At 32.5% G+C, this 22,779-nt stretch overlaps 1 protein-coding gene across 4 annotated transcripts in view; it reads left to right on the forward strand.

The window, feature by feature from the left end:
- Positions 1 to 22,779, forward strand: part of COP1 (COP1 E3 ubiquitin ligase) — a 240,146-nt gene that overhangs the window by 103,617 nt on the left and 113,750 nt on the right. For all 4 annotated transcript variants that reach the window (XM_051998899.1, XM_051998901.1, XM_051998900.1 and 1 more), the window contains one exon: positions 7,359 to 7,494. In XM_051998899.1, coding sequence (XP_051854859.1) covers positions 7,359 to 7,494 — 136 coding nt within the window. The remainder of the gene's footprint in view (positions 1 to 7,358; positions 7,495 to 22,779) is intronic.

A 22,779-nucleotide genomic window follows, 5' to 3' on the forward strand; every position in this document is an offset into this window, starting at 1 on the left:
ATCTCATTTGATTTCTTCATTATTGTGATTTGCATAAGAGAAAAGACCATTCTTTTTCTTCATCTCTTGTTAATATTAATCCTATATGCAGCTTATAAGTGTTGTTTATTATTTTCTGATGCACCAAGTTTTTTCTTTTCAAAGTAATGTCATTTTCATGCATTACAGTGATAATGATTTCCTCTAGTAATAAAACTAATTGAAATAGTTGACTTTGTATAATAATTGTATAATCATCCTGTTAAAGTTTTTGCCCATGATATAATCTCAGTGTTATAGTTAATGAAACTGAGCCTCAGAAAGTTGACAAGTCTTTGACTAGTTAACTAGGAAAAAAGTCTCCTGCTTTTCTTACTGATCTTTCTTATTCTCTTTTTGTAGAGCATTTCAGTATGCTACTTCCTAAGTATATCTGTCTGACAAGGTTTGATGTATGTTTGTTTTCCCTATATGTTATTTCTCTTCTTTTGTACTTCCATGGTTTTAATTAATATTTCTGTAAAGATGGTTCTTAGATTTACAAATTCAGACTCATATTTCTGAATTATAGTATTTTATTTCTGATGAGCTAATATGTATAAAGACATTACAAACCTCCAAAAAATATTTTACATTCATTCATTTTTTTCCCATCTGAATCCTATTACTTTTTACTGAGATTGTAACAATAGTGTTTAAATTAGTCTCCTCTCTAGTCCAGTGCTTATATAGGACCTGAAACATAATAGATGTTTATTGATTAGTTGAGTCAGTCTCTTTCCTCTCTGATCCATCTTATTTCTGTTTTTTTTTCAATAGAATTTTATAAAAAAAAATTCACATAATAAATGTTTTTAAAAATTAATTTGTCCCTCCTAGTTAACTTCATTCCTAGTTAAGCAGATTTCTTTTTTTTAGAATGAATTATTTAGGTATTCTATATTTTGTTAGCATCTCTTTCTTCTAAGATTTTACATTTGTTGGCATATAATTAGGCAAAATAGTTTCTTTCTTTTATTTCCCATTCAATTGTTGTGAGTTCTCCTTTTTCATTTCATCTCTCTTTTAAAAATCAGGTTAGCTAATTACCTGCTATTTTTAATTTAATGATTCTTTTGTTTTGGGTTTTATTAGTGTCTTTTAATGTTCATAATTTCTACTTTATTACTTAGTTGAGAATTTTTGATTGGTTATTTTTTAAATTGCATGCTTAACATATTGAATTGTTCTTTTTTTTCTTTTGTAGTTGAAAGCATTTAGAAATATTAAATTTCCCCTCAGAATTGCTTTAGCTCTATCTCATAAACTGTAATCTATTGTCACATGACTGTTCTTCAGAGTTTTAAATTAAATTAAAGTTTTTTCCAATTATGTATAGGAAAAAATCAATTGTTTTTTGAAATTTTGAATTTCAGATTCTCTCTCTCCCTTACTCCCTTTCTTGTTGAGAGTGTGGGAAATTTGATGTTGGTTATACATATGCAGTTATGCAAAACATTTTCAAATTAGTCCTCCTTTTTGTGGGGAACAAAACACGTCCCCCCCCCCCCAAAAAAAAAATAAGTCCCAAGAAAAAATAAAGTTAAAAAAAATAAAATATGTATCAATCTGCATTCTGATATCATCATTTCTTTCTCTGGAGGTAGATAGCATTTTTCATCATAAGTCCTTTGGAACTGTCTTCTGTTGTATTACTGAGAATAGTTAATTCATTCACAAATAGCTGTACAATAGTGCTGTTACTGTTAACAGTCTTCTCTAGGTTTTGTTGACTTCATTTACATCAGTCTATGCAAATGTTTCCATGGTTTTTTTTTTTGTTTTTTTTTTTTTTTTTGCACTGAGGTAATTGGAGTTAAGGGATTTGCCCAGGGTCACACAGCTAGGAAATGTTAAGTGTCTGAGGTCAGATTTGTACTCAGGTCTTCCTGACTTTAGGGCTGGTGCTCTATCCACTCTTCCACCTAGCTGCCCCCATTTCCATGTTTTTGAAAGCATCCTGCCCATCATCTCTTAGATTACAATTTGTTTCATCATTATCATATACCACAACTTGTTCAGCCATTTCCCATTTGTTGGACATTCCCTCAGTTTCCAATTCTTTGCTACTACAATAAGATCATATAATATACAGTAGTAATATTACTGGGTTAAAGGATATGCATGCAGTTTTTTTAGCCCTTTGGGCATAGTTCCACATTGCTCTCCAGAATGGTTGGATCAGTTTACGACTCTAGTGTGCCAAATCTTCTATTTCCTTCCAATATTTGTCATTTTCCTTTCTGGCATAATAGGCGATTAGATAGATGTGAGATACTATCACAGAATTGATTTTCTCTAATCACTGCTGATTTAAAGCACTTTTTCATATGACTACAGATAGCTTTTATTTCTCCTTCTAAAAACTGTCTCTTCTTAACCTTTAACCATTTATCTATTAGAGAATAACTTTTAGTTTTATAAATTTCACTTAGTTTTCTATATATTTGAGAAATGAGGCCTTTATTAGGGAAGCTTATTGTAAACATTTTTTTCACAATTATAATTATTGTGCATTGCCCTCTATTCTACTTTTATCATTTATCATTCTCTTTTCTCTTTCTCCTTCTATCTGTCTCTCCCCTCCTTTCTCCTCTCTTATGTCTCTCTCAATTTCTCTCTGTCTCTGTGTAACTTTCTATTTCTGTCTCCTTTTCTCCCCTTTCTCCTAATAAATGTTTTGCTTCTGATCACTCCCTCTCAATAATCCATCCTCCTATCAGGCCCCACACCCTAGTTCCCTACTAGTGTATTTCTTTTAACTAACTGCCTTATTAATGATAAAATTCTTAGGAGTCACAAAAATCTTTTTCTTATAAAGGAACCTTATTAAATGCCTTATGTTATTTTCTTTTATCTTTACCTTTTTTTCTTGAATCTTATATCTTATATTTGAAATCAAATTTTCTATTTAGCTTAAGAATCAAGAATGCTTGAAGGTCTTTTATTGTGTCAATTTTAGTTGCTAGGTAGATGATTTTTGGTTGTAATCCTAACTCCTTTGCTTTCTGGAATATTTTGTGTGTGTGTGTGTGTGTGTGTGTGTGTGTGTGTGTGTGTATGTGTGTATGTGTGTGTGTGTGTGTGTGTGTGTGTGTGTGTGTGTGTGTTTTTGCCTCTTTTACCAAACTTGACTTTTTTTCCATGATTGTCTTTCCTCTCTGTCATTATTTTTTCTATTTTTTCTTCTTGTTTAATTTTAAAAATCTTTTTTGAACAGTAATTCTTTTGGGGCTTGAGAGTAATTTACATTTTTCTTTGTGGTTTTAGAAAATAGCAATTTTGACTTTTTTTCTTTTTCTGAGTTTATATTTTGCTCTTTTCTGTCACCATGGTAACTTTCTATGCTCAGGTTCTTTTTTGTTGTTTCCTCATTTTTTTCTAGCTTATTTCTAGACTTTTAACTTTATGTGATAATGTTGGAATTTACCCCTGGGTTGAGAGGTCACTGTCCCAAACTTCAGGCTATTTGTGCTGCTGTTTTCAGGGCTAATTCTGGGGACTGTAAAGCATTGTTATATGCTTTGGAATTGTGAACTAGATTCACTGTCTATTGTTCCTCGTGTATTTCCTCATCTTGGGACTGTGACCTGGACCCATGTATGGACAATACAACAGAGTCCCACATCCAGTGCCAGCAAAGAGTCTCCTCTAATTTCCTTCGGACCAGTAATTGGATTCTTTTACTTTTTGTGGGGTGAGAGCTTTAAAAGCCTCTTCCCTTTCAGTAGGTAACCTTAGCCTCCAACCCCCCAAGGCCTGTTGCTGTCTTGTCAGGTTGGGACCTGTATTACCATGCAATAGGCTGTTTTAGAGTGTGTTCCACACCCACTTCAGTGAACCAAACCTTTCTTGCTAATCTTGTAAGTTATTTTAGGCTTGAAATTGTTTTACCTTATCCTTTTCTTGGTTCTGTTGCTCTAAAATTCATTTTCAGGCATTATTTTAAAGTTGTTTGAGGGGAATTTGAGAGAGTTCAGATGAGTCCTTGCTGTTGTTCACCTTGGCTCTACCTTTTACTATACTTTTTTTGGTTAAAATTTTCTATTGTTTCTGTAGTTTGTCCTTTGAACTTCTAATGCTTTAGCATTATATTATATAGTCTCCACCTCTTTTATTGAATTTAATTATTGTGATCAACATGTATATAAATAGGTACATACAAGTTATGTGCAGAGTAAGGGAAGCAAACTCAAGAGAGGAATGCTCCAACATCTGGGAAGTGAAGACCAGAAAAGTTTTTTGTAGAAGCTCATATTGAAGATGACCCTTGAAAGGACACCATAGACATTAAGTGCCTTTTATGTGCCAGACATCAAATTTGGTGTCAGAGATGCAAATAAAGATAAAAAGAGCTCCCTGTTCTTAGTGAGCTCATAGTCTACTGAGGGAAACAACATGGAAACACCTATATACTGTTATGGGCCAGAACTTTGAACTTGAAACAAAGAATGCTTACAAGGTACTAAATAGAATTGATGGAGACAATGGTTATCTGGTTTAGCATGGTTCAGTATGATTGATTTGAGCCTACAACAAATAATGGTTTCCTAGTGATATAATGATTGGTATATACTCAGTGTGGAGCATATAAGCAGGGATTGAGAGCCACAGAGGAGAAGCTCTCAGGGCCAGAAAGGACAAGCTCACTAGAAGCTCTCAGAGGCTGAGACAGATTCATTCCATTGTCCGCCTTTGTGGTGGCTGGAGGCTGAAGCATAAACCTTTGGATTCAGAGAGATTCAGAGGGTAGAGAAGACAGGCGGGAACTCAAGCTCTCGGAGAGATAAGCCTCTAAGAAAACTAGCTGATTCCCAAGTGAAGGAGATAGGTCTTTGAAAAAGAAAAGAAAGGATTTGGACTTTAACCCCTGGCTATTCCTATAGTGATTACTGAACTGAAATGAAGGCTGCTCCCAGAGACCCCAAGAAAATCGAAACAAGAGAATATTACAATATACTATTTTTATTAAGAATTAATTAGAAATAATTAACCAAGTGAGGACATTACAATTAAACAGGGTGAAGAAAGACTTCTGTGGAAGCTGGAATTTTTACTGAGCCTTGAAGGAAGCTAGGGGTCACAGGATATGTAGATCAAAAGAAAAAACATTCTAGGCATCATGGGAGACTGTCAGGGAAAATGCCATTTGTTTGATAAGTAGCAAGGAAGCTGGTGTTACTTGATTTCAAAATACATGCCAAGGTGTAAAGTGTAAAAAGCCTAGAAAGGTGGGAAGAAGGTAGATTATAAATATCTTTGAACACTACACAGGGGATTTCATATTTGATCCTGGAACCATTTGAATTTGTTGAATGTGGAGGAGGAAGGATGACATGGTTAGTTAGACCTTTGTTTTGGAAAGATCACTTTGAAAGCAGGATATGGGAGTAGGGAGGGACATTTGTGTCAGGGAAACCAGAAAGCAAGCTATTGCAATAGTCCAGACTTGTGTTAATGCAGCCAGAATGGTGGTTGAGTCAGATGAACAAAGAGATAGTGCGATGTTATGAAGATAAAATAAGGAGGATTTTTTTTTTAAAACATTGCCAGTTAATTGGATATGATAGGATGGAGATGACAAGAGTGGAAGTCAAGGACATGAGTTGTAAAACTGGAGAGATTAGGAAGATGGTGGGGAAGATAGGAAGAAGGGAGACTTTGGTGCAAAAAACCATGAATTCAGTTTTATACTGGTTGAATATATTCTTGGGGATTCTTAACTTCTGTATAAGATTTCTATGGATTGTTTATTAACTTAACAAAACCACACATTAACATTTTCTTTTGTGTTATTTATTTTATTGAATATTTCTCAATTAATTTTGTTCTGGTTTAACTACATTCATCAAGTGTTGTTTGCAGACCATGTATTTGACATTTCTGAATTGTATGGTAGTTTGTCCAGCCATCCTTTTGTTGCTACTCATGTATAATTTTATAAAAAGGTCTCCATCTTTTTATTAAAAACAGCAAGCTTAAGCCAAAAGCATAACCAGAAGTTATGGTGCTAACTAACATATCTTCCTCAACAGAGATATATTTATATCATAGCTAAAGCCTAGCTTTACATCATATCCAGAATGGGGAACAAAAAAGTGAATTTTGTTTGCTTTTATCCATCCATTTCTAAGAATTTCACGTTTGATATTCTGACTTTAGATTTTCTACCATAGAAACTGTTTCAGTAAATATACTTTCAAATGATATTAGTTCAGCATTCTCTTATTTTAAAAAAAATGGCTTATTTTGGCACTAAAAACTTTAAGAGAAATTCCATTTCACAGCCAATTTTAGTTGTAATGTTTGCCTATTGAGGTAGGCTTCATTCAAGTTTTTAACAATCCTTTCTGGAAAAATAAAAGGATGAAAAATGCCATTTATCATATCATAATGAATACCTGCATGTATAGCCTGCTGAATTAATTATTAAATAGATCTTGTACAGATATTGTGCTGCTTTGTTTTCAGTTTCCCTCAAGACTGTTTTTTATTTTGTTCCTTAAAAGACATTTAAATATTGACTTTTCAAAATCATTGTTCCACTGAAGTTCTGTATACTTTTTCATTAAGTTGGCCATTCAAAAAAGTGTAATGTGAAAGGAGACTTCTCTTTTTAGTTAAAATAAAATTTATTGTGAAATATGGTTTGGGAATAAAACAAATAATAATGTAACTGTATTTTTGTAAAGTGTTTTTTTTTTTTTAATTATAGCTTTTTATTTACAAGACATATACATGGGTAATTTTTCAGCCTTAACCCTTGCAAAACTTTCTTTTCCAACTTTTTCCCTCTTTTCCTCCACCCCCTCCCCTAGATGGCAGGTAGAATAACATGTTAAATATGTTAAAAAAGTATATGTTAAATGCAATGTTAAATATGTTAAAGTATATGTTAAATGCAATATATGTATACATATTTATACAGTTATTAAAGTGTTTTTTTTTTAAACTTAACAAGTTTTCTTATCCTTCTTTCCTGTTGTAAATTTTATTTAGTTTTAATAAAGACATTTAACCAAATCTAGACCAAGAAAGCTTTCCACTTTTAAGAAATTATTGACTAATACATAAAGGAAATGATTCCTTAATTAAAAAAAGGAAAGTGAAATAGTTCCACTTTGGTCCCACAAAGATTTAATTTTCATTAGATAGAATTGTATTTAAGAGGTGTTATGTAAGAGGTCAGAAAATTAATTTTTGGATAGTTGTCTCCAAATGCTTTGCCCAGAAAAAAAAATTTTTTTTAAGTTAATCTTTTGATAAGTGGATATTACTTTGTTGTTTATTTTCAGATTATTTCTACTTTTTTTCATTAACTCTTTGTTATTTCATTTTAGATGAAAGTAGAACTGCAAGCCAATTGGATGAGTTTCAAGAGTGCCTTTCCAAGTTCACTCGATACAATTCAGTTCGACCCTTGGCTACTTTGTCTTACGCTAGTGACCTCTATAATGGTTCAAGCATAGTCTCCAGGTAAGAATTGTGCTTTAATGGGTTAGTATGTGAGGCATAAAGTCTCTATTGTTATGTGAGCATGTGAATAGTCCTCATGTTTGTTTTTAATGTGGGATAATAGCTGGTCAAAATGTTTCTGGAAAACTTCATGTTATGGTTATAGTTTCCTTTTCCAGTGCCACTTGTTTGGATTCTTTTTATTAACAATGTCTCATTGATAATTGGATTTAATTATTCTGGTAATTGTCTCTTATCAGGAAAAAATATACATATTTTTGCTTCACTTACTAACTTTTATTCTTAAGCCACATAAAGCCACAGTTCTAGTCTAATTCTATCATCAACTCTAGTTGTACTTTAATCTTTGAAAATCAGTTGTAGACTTATGATTCAGTTGTTATATGTATTTGGATGACATTTTGGTACCTTTAATCTTGTGCTAAAAGTGCCTTGAACATTATCTAAATGGTATATTAAAAATGTCATTAAAAATAATAGGTTTTCTAAAATGTAAATCAAAAACTTTACATATTGCCATTTTTGTAGAATGAAAAGTGTTTTTTTTATAACAGTAAAAACAATTAAAGCATGTATTTCTTAGCAAAAATTTCTAATTACTAAATTACACATGAAAGTCAGATTACAGTACACATCAGGCATGATTGACTGAGTTCACCCCAGCACAAATAACATGCAGATGAGGGCTCTCCTACAGTGGACATGAATTTAGGTAACCAATTTTAAGTAATCTGAAATGGGTTTAATCTTGTAAAAAATTCTTTCTTTTCTTGATCTATTACAACAGCAGCACTTTTCACAGTATTTGATTTAGAAAATGCTAGAATAGCAATGAATCTCGATATTTTCAAAGAGGAGAGTGAAATTCGTTATATGATAAGGTTTTGTTTTTGTTTTTGTTTTGCTATTCAGAAGATCATATCTATTTTGAGAAGCTTTTATAGATAGTTCTTCATTATAAACAGAAGATGATAGACATTAGAAGTGTTAACAATAAAAATAAAAAGTCTTATCTACCCATATTACACCAGTTAATTTCTTCTGTGCCTTCCCCCTCACACCTCTACACCTTTCTCCCAGTGGATTCCTCTTCCCCTTTTTTTCCGTTCTAAAGATCATTGAGATATACTAGAAACACTTCTAGGCCTTATTTAATTGCATTTCTTCTATGGACCCTAATGATAGAAGGAGACATATGTATCATCTTTGATAATGTTTGACTATAAATAATTTATCTTTCTTCATTTATATTTGCTTTTTATGTTTCTTTTCACTACTGTGTTTGAATTTCAAAGTCTACATCTCTGATGCATTCATCAACAATATTTGGAAGTATTGTATTTTATGAAAGGTCCGCTAGCATTGATTAGACATGTATCTTTTGCTTTCTCTGATATTGCATTCCAAGTTCTTATTATTTGATACTTAAATTCTTTTTTTTTTTTTTTCCTAGTGATTTTCTGGGAGTTTTCACTTTGCTTTTGCCTTTCCCCCTTTCCCCTCAGGATATGACCTGTAGATTTTATTTCTATTTTGCCTTTTGGTTTTTTGAAATCTAGAGAGTTTTCTTTTAAAATTTCTTGAAATAATGGTGTTTTTTCTTCTTGATTTGTTTTTCAGTTAATTTAAATTTGCAAAGAGTTACTTTAGTTTTATTTTTTCTCTGTCTTTGGGCTTTATTTTTAGATTGATTGTTGCTTCATTGAGTTGTTGGCTTCTATTTGAGTAATCTGCAGAGTTTTTTGCATAGGCAAAGTCTTGTGCTGTCATGCCAAGCTGTTCATTCCCTTTTAAATTGTTCCTTTAATATTTTTCATTTCCTTTCCAATTTTTTTTCTGAAGCACTCTCATTCCATTTATAGAACATCTTTATTTTTTTTTTTAAGCTCTTCATCTCTTTAAAAGAATTCTACTTGAGTTTTTGCTCAAGGTATCTTATTCTTTATTGTCATTCTCTTCTGTGTTTGTGTCTTGGGCATCTCTTCCATCATAATAACTCATTACAGTTGCGTTCCTTTTGTGTTTGCCCATTTTTCCAGCCTATTTCTTGATTTCATAATAGATGTTACATCTGGATTCAGCAACACTTCTCGAGCAAAAATCTGGACTGGTCCTGTTGTTGCTTTCTTGCACTATTGAGTGTTGTGTTAATCTTAAGATTTCAGTAGGTTGGAGACTTGCAAGCTTTCAGTGCTCCCAAAACAAACTGATCAAAGGCAAAGTCTGATTGTTGCCATCCTGGTCGGAGCTCTCAAGTGCCTGACCTGGGTAGGTGTATGTGTAGGAGGAGAGTGTCATCAGACTTTGCCCCTACTGACTTTGCCAGCTGGGAACCTCTGTGGCTCCTAGGGGCAAAATTGTGGCCTGAATGTCCTAAATGAGGCCTTGCTCAGAACTTGAATTTGACTTGTGCTTTTGTGGCCTTTCTTAGTAACTATGCAGGGCCTCATCACCCAGAAAATACCACTTCCTTTTGCAAGTCCCCTTCTGAGTCTCCCTTGGATCTGTGACCTGGAACTGACAGTTTGCATCTATTACTGCCACAGGTATCCTGTATGAGTCTGGTGGTGACCCATATAGATTTGGGACCTCTACTTGCTTTAATTTCCAGTTTCTCCCTGAGCATCAGAGTGTTCTGCAAGGGGCATGTGCTGATGCAACCCTGACCCCAGTGTCCAGAGTTCCGTATCTTTCTTCACTATCTAGAGCTCAGTTGACCATATGACTTAACTGACTTTTTCTGGATTTCCCCATCATTATTTGATCTGCTGCATTTTCTAGATCTGTTTAGAGGAGTTAGTCTAGGGGAAATCTGCACACTGTTTTTATCACTTGACTATCTTGATTCTGCCCTTTCTGTTATTGGGTTTTTTGTTTGTTTGTTTGTTTGTTTGTTTGTTTTTTAAATACTTTAAATACTTTGTTTTCTTAGGGAAAGAATTACCATATCTGACTGCACAATTAATACAAAGTATACAGAATTGAATGTAAATTATTCATTATTCCCCTGGAAAGTATTGAAAAGCATACTGAGAAGCAGTAGTCTTGGAAAACATTAGTTATTAAATTTGCCTCGCTCTGTCCTTGATCTAATTATGCAATAATAAGTCCACAAGGTGGCAGCCTTTGTTTAGTTTGAAATAGTTAAAGAATAAAGCTGACTATTTAAAAGTAAATATCTTTTTTTTAACATTTCTTAATGATATATGGTTAAATAAAGGCTACTAATAGAATAGGGTAGAGAAAGGTTAAAAATTTCTGTGTGTGTGTGTGTGTGTATCAACAGTAGTATTGGATATTTTTTCGATTCTATTTTTGTACTTTCAGGGTCTTTATCATACATTAGATATTTAGTAAATGTTTATTGATGGATTGCTTTTTAACATTTTTTCTAATGTAGTATAATCTTTGGGGAAAAATAATATCACGTAGTTAATGTATATACCTATATTTGAAAATGGCAAATATTTCTTGGATTAATAGAATCTTATAACAAGAAGGGGGCATTTTAGAGACCATCTTGTCTAAATTTCAGAATTGGTAGGGTCCTCAATGGACATCCATTTCAAACTATTAAGAAAAGATTTTTTTTTTCAGACTAAATTTATAAAACAAGAAAACTGAGATCCAGAAAGGTGAGAGGAATGACTTGCTCACTTCATAACTCTAATTAAAGTATTCTCCCCACACCTCCCACCCCCTATTTAATTTTTGTATGCCCAGTAATTTTAGTATATCCTTTAAGTATTACTGTTCAGCTTTGCTTAGCTACCTGAATAGAGTTGACAGGGCCCTTTACTTCTTTTACATTTGTCTTAAGACTTAAATATTCTTTTGTCATGGAAAAACAAGCAAACAAAGTTTTCTTTTAAAGTATATAGGTGATGCAGTGGATAGAATACTGGACCTGGAATTAGGAAGTTATGGTTGTTGTTCAGTCATTCCAATCATGTTTAATTCTTTGTGGCATTTGGATTTTTCTTGGCAAAGATGCTAAAGTGTTTTGCCATTTCCTTCCCTAGCTCATTTTGCAGATGAGGAACCTGAGACAGATTATGGTAAATGAATTGTCTATCTTACAAGTTTCTAAAGTGGGATTTGAATTCAGGTGTTCCTGACTTTTGTTTTGTAGACGTCTTTATTCAGACACAGGGTGACTTGTTATTTGTGCTATTGAGAGGAGTCTTGATATTGGGTGTGGATTGCTATAGAAAGGATTGTATTGTGGAAAGAACACTATGAGGTTCTTTCCAATCCTTTGATTCTCAGATTTTCACTAAATTTTTTTTGACAGTTTACCTTCTTTTATCCCTAAACAATTTAGCCTACATGTTGGCAGCTAGGAATACATTTTTTCCCCCTAATCCTGGAAATGTTTTAATATTTGCATTTTAGTCAGTCTTTTTCTGAAAACAAATGACAGGTAAAGAATCTATGAGTTCACGTTTATAAACTATAGCCTGAGTTACATGATAAGATAAATGTTTTAATATTATGATTTTGAATCTGCAATTGATCTTATGACATATCATATAATAATATCCTACTTTACATGCTTTTTAAGTTTTTGTTTTTAAATTTTATTTTCTGTCCAATATGATTTGAGGCATTAAAAATACTTTCAGATATAGAAGAAACAACAAAAATACTAACTCTTAATTTGAGTTATGTTTATTTACATGCTTAGTTTTTGCATTCTTAGACTTTAAATCTTTTCTTTTCATCTCCCTCCCTCCTTCCTTTCCCTTCCCTTCTTTTCCCTCCTTCCCTTCCCTTCCTTTCCCTCCTTCCCTTCCCTTTTCTTCCTTTTCCATCATCCCTTCCCTCCCTTACCTCCTTCCCTTCTCTTCCTTTTCCACCATCCCTTCCCTCCTTTCCTCCTTCTCTTCCCTCCCTCCCTTCCTCCCTTCTCTCTCTTTTTCTCCCTTCCCTCCTTCTTTTCCTTTTTTCCTTCTTTCCTTCCTTCCTTCCTTCCTTCCTTCCTTCCTTCCTTCCTTCCTTCCTTCCTTCCTTCCTTCTTTTCTTCCTTCCTTCCTTCCTCCTTCCTTCCTTCTTTCCTTCCCTCCCTCCCTCCCTCCTATTTAGTAAAGATTCAGAGATGCAGTTTGGCCAGATTTTGTGATACCCTTCCGTGAGATTAGTTGAATGAAGACTTAAGTTATTTCTTTTTGCTTTAAAGGTAGGAATTTTACCTTTAGCCTACAAAAAAAAAAAAAATAACTATATTTTGAAGGCTAGTTCCTTCTAAGCAATTATTCTTATATCTTTGATGGAGAGAGCTTTTATTTGAAGAAATACTTAATAAAAGTAAACATTTATTAAGCACCTACTATCTACCAGGCATTGTACTAAAGTATACAAATCATTTATATATTATCTATTTCTAATCTATAGCTGGGGAGGGAAGGAAGGAAGGAAAGAGACAGACAGACAGAGACAGAGATAGGCAGACAGATGTCCCCTACCTACCCTCAAAGACCTTAAAGTTCATAGAAAAAGATAACACAAAGAAAGAAGCTAAAAAGTGGGGTTGGTGGTAGGGAATGAGAGAAGGTACCTAATGACGTGAGATAATGATAAAGCTAGGAGAGAAATGAGTTCTGACTTAGACTCTTTCCTTAGAGATTTTGCAGCTCATGACTCCACCCTCCAGTCAGAAGGACAGAAGATGATTATAAAATTGGCTTCTCTGTATAATATGATGTTAAATAGTCAATACATATGATTATAGAGTCACGATGGTGGAATTTTATTTTTATCTTTGTAATAGTAAAATATCTAGATATACTAGAATATTACTTCCTTTAAATGCTGTTAATATTTAAAAGTTGTCTCACTGATAATCAGTTGAGCTTCTAATTCGTCTAATTTACATTTTTTTTTAAAAAAGAAAAGTTTTGACTGGTTGATTAGATTTTCAAATTTTAGTTAATTGCTTTGACAAGTAATTTTACTGTCTTACCTCATAATTTCATATATTCTAAAAAGCCCTTACCAGAATATTTCTCGAATTACAAAAAACTCCTCCAAAATTAAACCAATTTTGTCTTTATATCCTTAAATAATATCTCCTAAATATTCTAGCTCTCTTTCATTTTACCTTCAAGTATATTTGATTCTTTTTAGAATAATTTTTTCCTCAAGCTTCAGGAAAACATTGTCTTGCAATGATTAGATGGCATAGGATGTCCCCAAAGCCTTTGTCCAACTTTAATTAGAGCTGAATACTGAGGAAAGACTTGGAGATGCATGTTCATTTTTTTTAGTTATCTAGAAATTGTTATGATCTCTTTGTTATACAACACAGGTAAAATTTGTTGGCATTTACAAAAGATTCCTTTGTTTTCATGGGAAGCTTAGGGTTCTTAAAAGAGTTCTGTAGTTTGTAGTTCTATAGATGTCAATCCAAATCTAGCCTCCTTTCTCCTGTTCAGCTCTGGACCCAGCTCATTGTCTCTTTGTATCTTCTTTCTGAAATGCAAAGAAGTTTTCACAGGATCTTTAAACAGTTTTTTATTTTTCTTCTGATAGAATCTTGAAGATTTTGGTGTATAGCTGAGAAATGCCTAATTGGAAATGAATTATTCAGATAGTGTTTTGTTATACTAGACCAAATGCTTTTTCATAATTAACCAGAAATAAGCAAAGTGAGATTTTATTCTCTATTTTTTATTCACTTGCAAAATTGGAGTGATGTAGTTCACTGGTGAATGTGGCTTGTTTGACTCCAACTTGCCATGTTTGATGTTTTTCTAAATTCATCTATAGATTACTCATAATGTTTTTATAAAAGTGACAGAGTAGGTAGATATTTTGCAAGTGGTTAACATTCTGTTGAGGTTGCTTTGTGGCAGCAAGATAATAATAATAACTAACATTTATATAGCATTTACTCAGCACCAAACACTATACCAGGCTATTTGCAATATTAATTCATTTAATCCTCACCACAATCCTGAGAGGTGAGTGCTAATATTATTCCCATTTTAGAGATGAAAAGACTGAGGCAAGTAGTAGTGAAGGGACTTGCCCAGGGTCAGACTGTTAATTAGTGTTTGAAGCCAAATTTAAATTCAGGTCTTCTGGGCTCCAGGCCTAGTATTCTATTTATTAGGCCTCATAGCTACCCCTAGACATAGAAAACTAAAGGATGAAGAAGAATAAAGAATATCACACAGAGGGCAATGGGAAGGCACAAGTTGTAAGCAGACTGTAGTATGTAAGCATTGAGAACCATTGAAAGAGGTAAAAAATTGTAATAAGGGATTGCCATGAGGTATAGTGAAGATAGGTTGGTCATGTAGTGAGAACACAAGAAGACAAGTGAAAAACTAACACTTGTACTCTTGGAATGTCTGGTGTATATCTCACTTGTCAGTTTGTGGATGGACATGGACAAGAGTCACACAGAAGAGAAAATAATGTATTGTTGAAGGGTGAGAGAGAGTCTTTGAAAGAGCCTTTCCATACAACAAATAAATTCTTAAAGGAAAAAAAATAAAGAAGTAGGGAAACAATCAACATAACTGATTAATACTTAGTCTGAAAATTTGTGCAATGTGCCACATTTGTGAACCTCTGATCACTGAAGTGAAGGAAAGTAGGGTGAAGTTCTGTCTTCCTGTGTCTCTTCTTTGGAACCAAACTTTGTAATTTTGCACATTCATTTTGGATTTTTCTGTAGTGTCTCTATTTTACATTATAGTCATCATGTTTATTTTCTTGGCTTTGTATTATTTCACATAGCTCTTTCCATGTATTTCTGTGTTCTTCATATTTGTAGTTTCCAGTAGCTCAGTAATATTCATTACCTTAGTCTACCATGATTTAGTTAATAATTCTCTAGTCAATAGACATCTACTTTGTTTCCAGTCCTTTGCTGTCACAAAAAGTGCTGGTATTGATATCTTGGTGTTTTGGGACAATTTCTTCTTACAAATGGCGTCCTTGGAGTATAAGCCTAGCTGTGGAATCTCGAGTCATAGCATGACTACACATTTTAATCACTTTATTCATGTAATTCCAACTTTTTTACAAAAAAGGATCATACTTGATTCACAGCTACGTCGACAATGCACCTCGTATACCTGTCTTCTGAGAATTCTACCGTTGTCTATTCTTATCTTTATCATTTTTGCCAGTTTGTTGGGTATGAAGTGAAAGCTCCCTATAGTTTGACTTCTTTTATTAATGGCAATTTGTAACATTCTTTTATATGATTGTTAATGGTTTGTAATTCTTTCTTTGAAAAATATTTTTTCAAATCCTTTGACCACTATGAAGGAATGGCTTTTAGCTGGACCTGATTTTTTTTTTTAAATGAATAATGAGATTGTTGCATTGGAAACAACAAGAACCTTAGAGAATAATGACTGTATCATATATTTCAGTATAGTATGCTCTAGTTTTGAAGAAAATACGGTCATTAATAAAGCAGGTAGGGAATTATTCCAAGAGAAATAAGAAACTTTTTTTTTTTTTTTTGTTATGCTCAAGGGCTTCTGTTTAAAGTAGAAGGGATGTAAATAAAAGGGAGGCAAAAAATCATCCCAAGAACAGCAAAATGACCCTGAATTCATACCTATTTGGTTTTTGTTTCCCTTTTCATGGAAAAAGACCTTTAAACCAGGAAGAGTAGTATAAAAATAGTTACCAAGTAATATAAAGAAAAGATAAATGGGGAAAGAGGTCCAATATGGCTGTCCTTCATGATTTTGAGTTTATAGACCCCAGTTAACTTTTTCCTAGAATGTGATAGGAATAAGCAAATGATTTTTTTTAAATAATTTTTTATTGATAGAACCCATGCCAGGGTAATTTTTTACAGCATTATCCCTTGCATTCACTTCTGTTCCGATTTTTCCCCTCCCTCCCTCCACCCCCTCCTCTAGATGGCAAGCAGTTCTTTACATGTTGAATAGGTTACAGTATATCCTAGATACAATATATGTGTGCAGAACTGAACAGTTTTCTTGTTGCATAGGGAGAATTGAATTCAGAAGGTATAAATAACCCGGGAAGAAAAAAAAAAATGCAAACAGCTTATATTCATTTCCTAGTGTTCTTTCTTTGGGTGTAGCTGCTTCTGTCCATCTTTGATCAATTAAAGCTTTCTTTATCGAAGAGATCCACTTCCATCAGAATACATCCTCAAACAGTATCATTATTGAGGTATATAATGATCTCCTGGTTCTGCTCGTTTCACTTAGCATCAGTTCATGTAAGTCTCTCCAGTCCTTTCTGTATTCATCCTGCTGGTCATTCCTTACAGAACAGTAATATTCCATAACATTCATATACCACAATTTACTCAACCATTCTCCAATTGATGGGCATCCATTCAATTTCCAGTTTCTAGCCACTATAAACAGGGCTGCCACAAACATTTTGGCACATACAGATCCCTTTCCCTTCTTTAGTATCTCTTTAGGGTATAAGCCCAGTAGAAACACTGCTGGTTCAAAGGGTATGCACAGTTTGATAACTTTTTGACCATAGTTCCAAATTGCTCTCCAGAATGGCTGATGTGCTCACAATTCCACCAACAATGTATCAGTGTCCCTGTTTTCCCACATCCCCTCCAACATTCCACATTATCTTTCCCTGTCATTCTAGCCAATCTGACAGGTGTGTAGTGGTATCTCAGAGTTGTCTTGATTTGCATTTCTCTGATTAATAATGATTTGGAGCATATTTTCATATGTCTATAAATAGTTTCAATTTCTTCGTCTGAGAATTGTCTGTTCATATCCTTTGACCGTTTATCAATTGGAGAATGGTTTGATTAGCAAATGATTTTCGACAACAGAAGAGGTACAGTGGGACTAGAAAAGAATGAGTGTTTTTCAAATTTTCAAAAAAGAATATTGTAATTGTTGTTCAAATTAGTTTGACTTCTGTTCCTGGCAAAATTGTAGAACATAGGGGATTTGTTTTTATGAGTCTTGGAAAAGTAAAATTTTTTTGAATGAATAGGATTAAATTTATTAAGGATAAATGTATAAAATTCTATACTGGGGTTTCAAAAATAAGATTTGGGGGAAGGCATGATTAGAAAACAGATCTTTTGAAAAGATTTGGAGGAACTAGAAAGAGTAAATATTTTTTTTGTTTTTATTTAGACTTAGAAATAGCAATTAAAGGATTATTTTGTGGAAGAAGGGTTAAAGTTGTTCTGGAAGGCGAAATGAAAGTAAAATTCATTAGTTAGAACTAGATGAAAGTGGAAGAAGATGGAGTGGATGTTGAAGTCCCTTCTCAGGGGAAGTCTGTAAGTAAAGGCTTTATGACCACTTGTGGAATGTTAAGCTGGGGCATATTAGTTAGTCTTTGAGATCCCCTTCCAACTCTTAGATTTTATGTTATGCTTTGATTCTCAAAGTAGATTTTATCAGTGCTAATTTTATGTCCTAGTTCCCTAACCTCAACCTTATAAATTTTTTTTTTTTTTTTGGTTCTTGTCCTTGACATGAGTAAAATTAACAATTTTAAACCTCCAACTCCTGACAACTGGGCTAAAAGGGTTTCTAGATTTTGTGTGTCATGAAATGAAGAATATTTGATTTTATGAATACTCTATATTAAATTATATATATGTAGAACTTAAAAACAGAAAAAAATGAAAACCTATAAGAGACTAGTAAGATTTAGTAGCATTGAAGAACAATTTTTTATATTGTTTGTGACAGTTTTAGATTTAATGTGTTAGTTGTTGCTTATTGGAATGAATTCATTTGGGATTGAAATAGAATCAGTTGTTATAAGTTTTCATCAAGGGATTGATATTGTGTTGCTTTAGACTTTGGACTACATGCCTTAACATGGAGCATTATGTTCCATTGTTCCTATGTTGGTCTTTATGGGGTAATAACAGTGACAGAAGCTTAATAAGCATTTTCTCATAGATCCTGTATTTTTAAGTTGAGTTTTTATTTTTCACAAATTTTTTAAATTCATTTTAGCTATCTAGGTTAATGTCATTTATAGAAGACATTTTTTTTTCTCTTGCCATTTACCTACTTAGTAATTGGCATAAAAATGTTTTCTTAGAAGGTTTTATTTAGAGGGATAATGACAATTTAAGTTTACTGTTCCTTTCATAAAATAATGAAGATAGTATTAAGCTCCTAGTTCTTACTTTGTGCATATTTCCCCAATGATCTTTTCTTCTTCATTGTTCTGCTATTTCTTTCTTTCTTAAAAAAAAAAAAATTCAGTTACTATTTTTAGGAGTTAATTTTAAGAATCCTGGTAAAAACAAATTCTTTTTATGATACTAATAAGGTACTGATACCCAAACTAAGAAGAGCCAAGGCAGAGAGAGAAAATTATAGATCAATTTTCTAATGTATATAGATGCATTTATTAAATTTTAAAATTAGCAAAGAGTTTATAATAATATCACAAGCATCATACACTTGGACTAAGTGGGATTTATAGCAGCAATGCAGGGCTGATCCAATAATAGTATAATTAATCATATCAATTACAAAACCAACAGAAATCAATTTATTGATTGTCTCAATAAATGCAAAAAAAAGAGCTTTTGACAAAATATAATATCAATTTCTCTTAAAAACAGAGAGCAAAAGAATTAATGGAGTTTATCTTAAAATATGTCGTATATGTCATTAGCATTTGTTATGAGAATAAGCTACAAGTCTTCCCATAGAATCAGGGATGAAGCAAAGGTGCCTGTTATCACCTCTGTTAATTAACATTGTCTTAGAAATGTTAGCTATAACAATAAGAGAAGAAAAAGAAATTAAAGTAATCATAGTAGGCAGTGAGGAAGTAGAACTATTGATCTTTGCATATATGATATTATACTTAGAAGATCCTAGTGAATCAACTAAAAACTACTTGAAATTATTAACAAATTAAGCACAGTTGTAGGACACAAAATAAATTTACATATTTTATTAACAAAGCCCTGCAGGAAGAGAAAGAAAGAGAAATTCTGTTTTGTAGCCAATATAAAATAGTTGGGAGTTTTACCTGTCAAGACAAACCTAGCACCTATATGAACACAATTATAAAACACTTTTCATGCAAATAAAATCATATATAAACAGTTGGAAAAATATTAAGTACTCATGTGTTGCAAGTCAATATAGCAAAAATGGCAGTTCTACCTAAATTAATCTATTTACTCAGTGACATACCAAACTATCAAAAATTTTTTTGCAGAAATAGAATAATGACAAAGTTAATCTTTAGGTAAGAGACAAGTTACATTATAGGAATATATATAGGAATATATAATACTGGAATAGGAATATATATGACCCTAGTAATCTAGTATATGATAACCTCCAAGATCCAAGCTTTTGAATCAAACTCATTTGGCAAAAATTGTTGGGAAAACTGGAAAATAGTATGGCAGAACCTAGGTATAGACCAACATGATTTACACACAAAAGATGATACTATGAAGATTTATGGATCAGGGAAGAATTTAAGATAAGATATAAAGAACATTACAAAATGTAAAATAGATAATTTTGATTATATAAAATAGTTTTGGCACAGTTAAAATCAGAATAGCCAAAATTATCAGAAAAATAGATAACTGGGGAAAAAATTAGCAACCACTGTTTCTGATAAAGATCTTAATTCTCAAATATATACAGAGCTGAGTCAAATTTATAAAAATACAAGTCATTCCCCAATTGATAAATGGTCAAAGGATATGAACAGATAGTTTTCAGACAAAGAAATCAGAGTTATCTGTAGTCATATGAAATAAATGCTCCCAGTCACTATTGATCAGATAATTGCAAATTAAAACGACTCTGAGGTACCACCTTGCAGCGATTGGAGTGGCTAATACAACAAAAAAGGAAAATGTTGGTCATTGCACTAGGACACTAATACACTGCTGATGGCATTGTGAAATGATCCAACAACTGTGGAGAATAATTTGGAACTATGCCCAAAGGGCTGTTAAATTTTGATCTACTAATATTACTGCTAGGTCTATATCTCAAAGACGTGAAGGGAAAAAAAAAGGCGGGGGAAGGGAGAAGGGACCTAAATATAAAAAGTATTTAGATAAGATTTATTTATACTTGTTAAGAATTGGAAATCAAAGGGATAAGAATAGTTAAACAAACTGCCATGTGTAATTGTAATGAAATATTATTGTGTGATTAGAATGGAATATTATTGTGTGTGACAATTAGATTTCAGAAAAACCTGGAAAGACTTAAATGAACTGATACATAGATGTGAATAGAAGCAGGACAATGTTGTATGCAGTAGAAGCAATATTGTTCAATGAAGAAAGTATGAATGACTTATCTCTTCTCAGCAATACAGTGATCCAAGATAATTGCAAAAGACTAATGATTAAGCTTACCATCTACCTACAGAGAAAGAACTTCTATTAATTGGTTACAGACTGAAGCATGATCTTTTTTTCACTTTCTTCATTTTTTCTTTTATTTAATCTTCTTGTACAAAATGACTTGTAGGGAATGTTTTGCATATTTGCACATATACATCTGAATGTTTACTGTCCCAGGGGGAGAGAGAATATGGAACTTAAAACTTAGAATTAAAAAACTATTAAAAAAAAACAAAAAAAGGAATTCTGCTTAAAGCAGGTTAAAACACAATTATAAGCAGATTCATTTCAATCAACATCGATGTGGAATTTTTTATGGAAGCTCATCTCTGCATTATTTATCATGTGGGTTTATTGGATACAAATGACATATTAATGTTTTTATTTTAACATTGTCTTAGAATGAGTCCCCAAGGAAAACAGAGTGGCATGTGAAAATGCCAATAAGGAAAATTTATCTTGGAAAGGCCAAAATAGGTAGGGAGCAGAAACAAAATTATTCTAGTAGTAACTGAAAAGATCATTACATTCTAAAAAGAGAATTAGTTTGAGTTGGTATGTAGGCATACCCATTTTTAAGGAGGCTGTTAAAAAGATAATTGACCCAGAAATAATGAAGACTTTATTAGATTGGTCATTCTGTGGTTGGAAGAAAGAGATGCTGAAGAAATTAAATCAATGAGACTTAACAGTAGATTATACATAGAAGTACTGTAAGAGTAAGTGGTACCATTCTCCATAATTAATAAGTTAGAAGGAAGGAATGTTTTTGAGTGTATGATGGTGAATTTTGTTTAAGGTATGTTGAATTTATTTGCTTAAGGGAAATGTAGATGGCTATTAATAGTATGCAGTTGGTGATGAGAGGAGTATAGAAGAAAGATGAAATATAGACATATTTTAAGGCCATTGGCATAATGATAACTTTGAATCCAGCAAGAAACAGAAAGGGGAAAGAAGAAAGAAAGCTTAGGGGCATGAAATGTGGAAGGTACTTCTGCAGAAAAGACAACTAACTATCCATCAAACAAGGAAGCTGAGAAACATAAAATCTGGATCTAATAATTGAGCACTTTAATATTTCTCAGTGGCAGAAGATTGAAAGCATAATTTTTATTCAGATAAGTAAATAGCTACACTCAGTTTAGTTATGTTGCACTTGAATCTATAGAATAACAAATAGTAAATGAGATATCAGTGAATTAAGGCAGTTTAAGTAAATTTATTGTCTCTATTATATAGCCTCATCTTATTGGGGGGCAGGAGGGCAGGTTAAGCCTGCCAGATTAAGCCAGATTAAGATAGCACCTACTGAAGTTATTACAAAAAGAAAAATCTATTTTTTATATAAGCAAATCCCAGTTGTAGTTGCTATCACTTTAATTCCTTTTATGAAGTGTAACCCAGTTCATTTTTACTTGCAAATACTTCCAATCAAATCAGGGCTTGTTAGCAATTTTACTCCTTTTTGAAAATAATTCTTAAAAGAATGCTTTTCATCATGAATCTGTGAATGTATATATCAATTATCAAATTTTTAAAAAAAATCTTCAATGTGAAGATCATGTTGCCAGGGTTTAAGAGTAGGTTTAGGTTTATAAATATAATCGCTACAAAATTAGAAGAAAAAAAGGGAAACTAAACTCATTAACTTGTGTAAATACTAAAATTTAAAAAATCATTTGGACCCCAATTTATTCAGTTGTAAAATAAGAGGAGCTAACTTTGAATGTCATTGTTATTTCTAAATATAGAAATCCAAAACAATGAATACAGTGCAGTAATTGTTATTTTATTATATGTTTAAATTTGTTATATTTTTGAAACAAAATACAAGCTTAGAAAATTATCAGTATCATAAATTATTAATGCAAATTGTATATGAAATTTTTTAAGTAAAAAAGGAATTGCTTAACACATTTTGAAAGTTACTGACT

This window comes from Antechinus flavipes, chromosome 4 (genome assembly GCF_016432865.1).
Source record: "Antechinus flavipes isolate AdamAnt ecotype Samford, QLD, Australia chromosome 4, AdamAnt_v2, whole genome shotgun sequence".
In the NCBI taxonomy this organism is placed as follows: domain Eukaryota; kingdom Metazoa; phylum Chordata; class Mammalia; order Dasyuromorphia; family Dasyuridae; genus Antechinus; species Antechinus flavipes.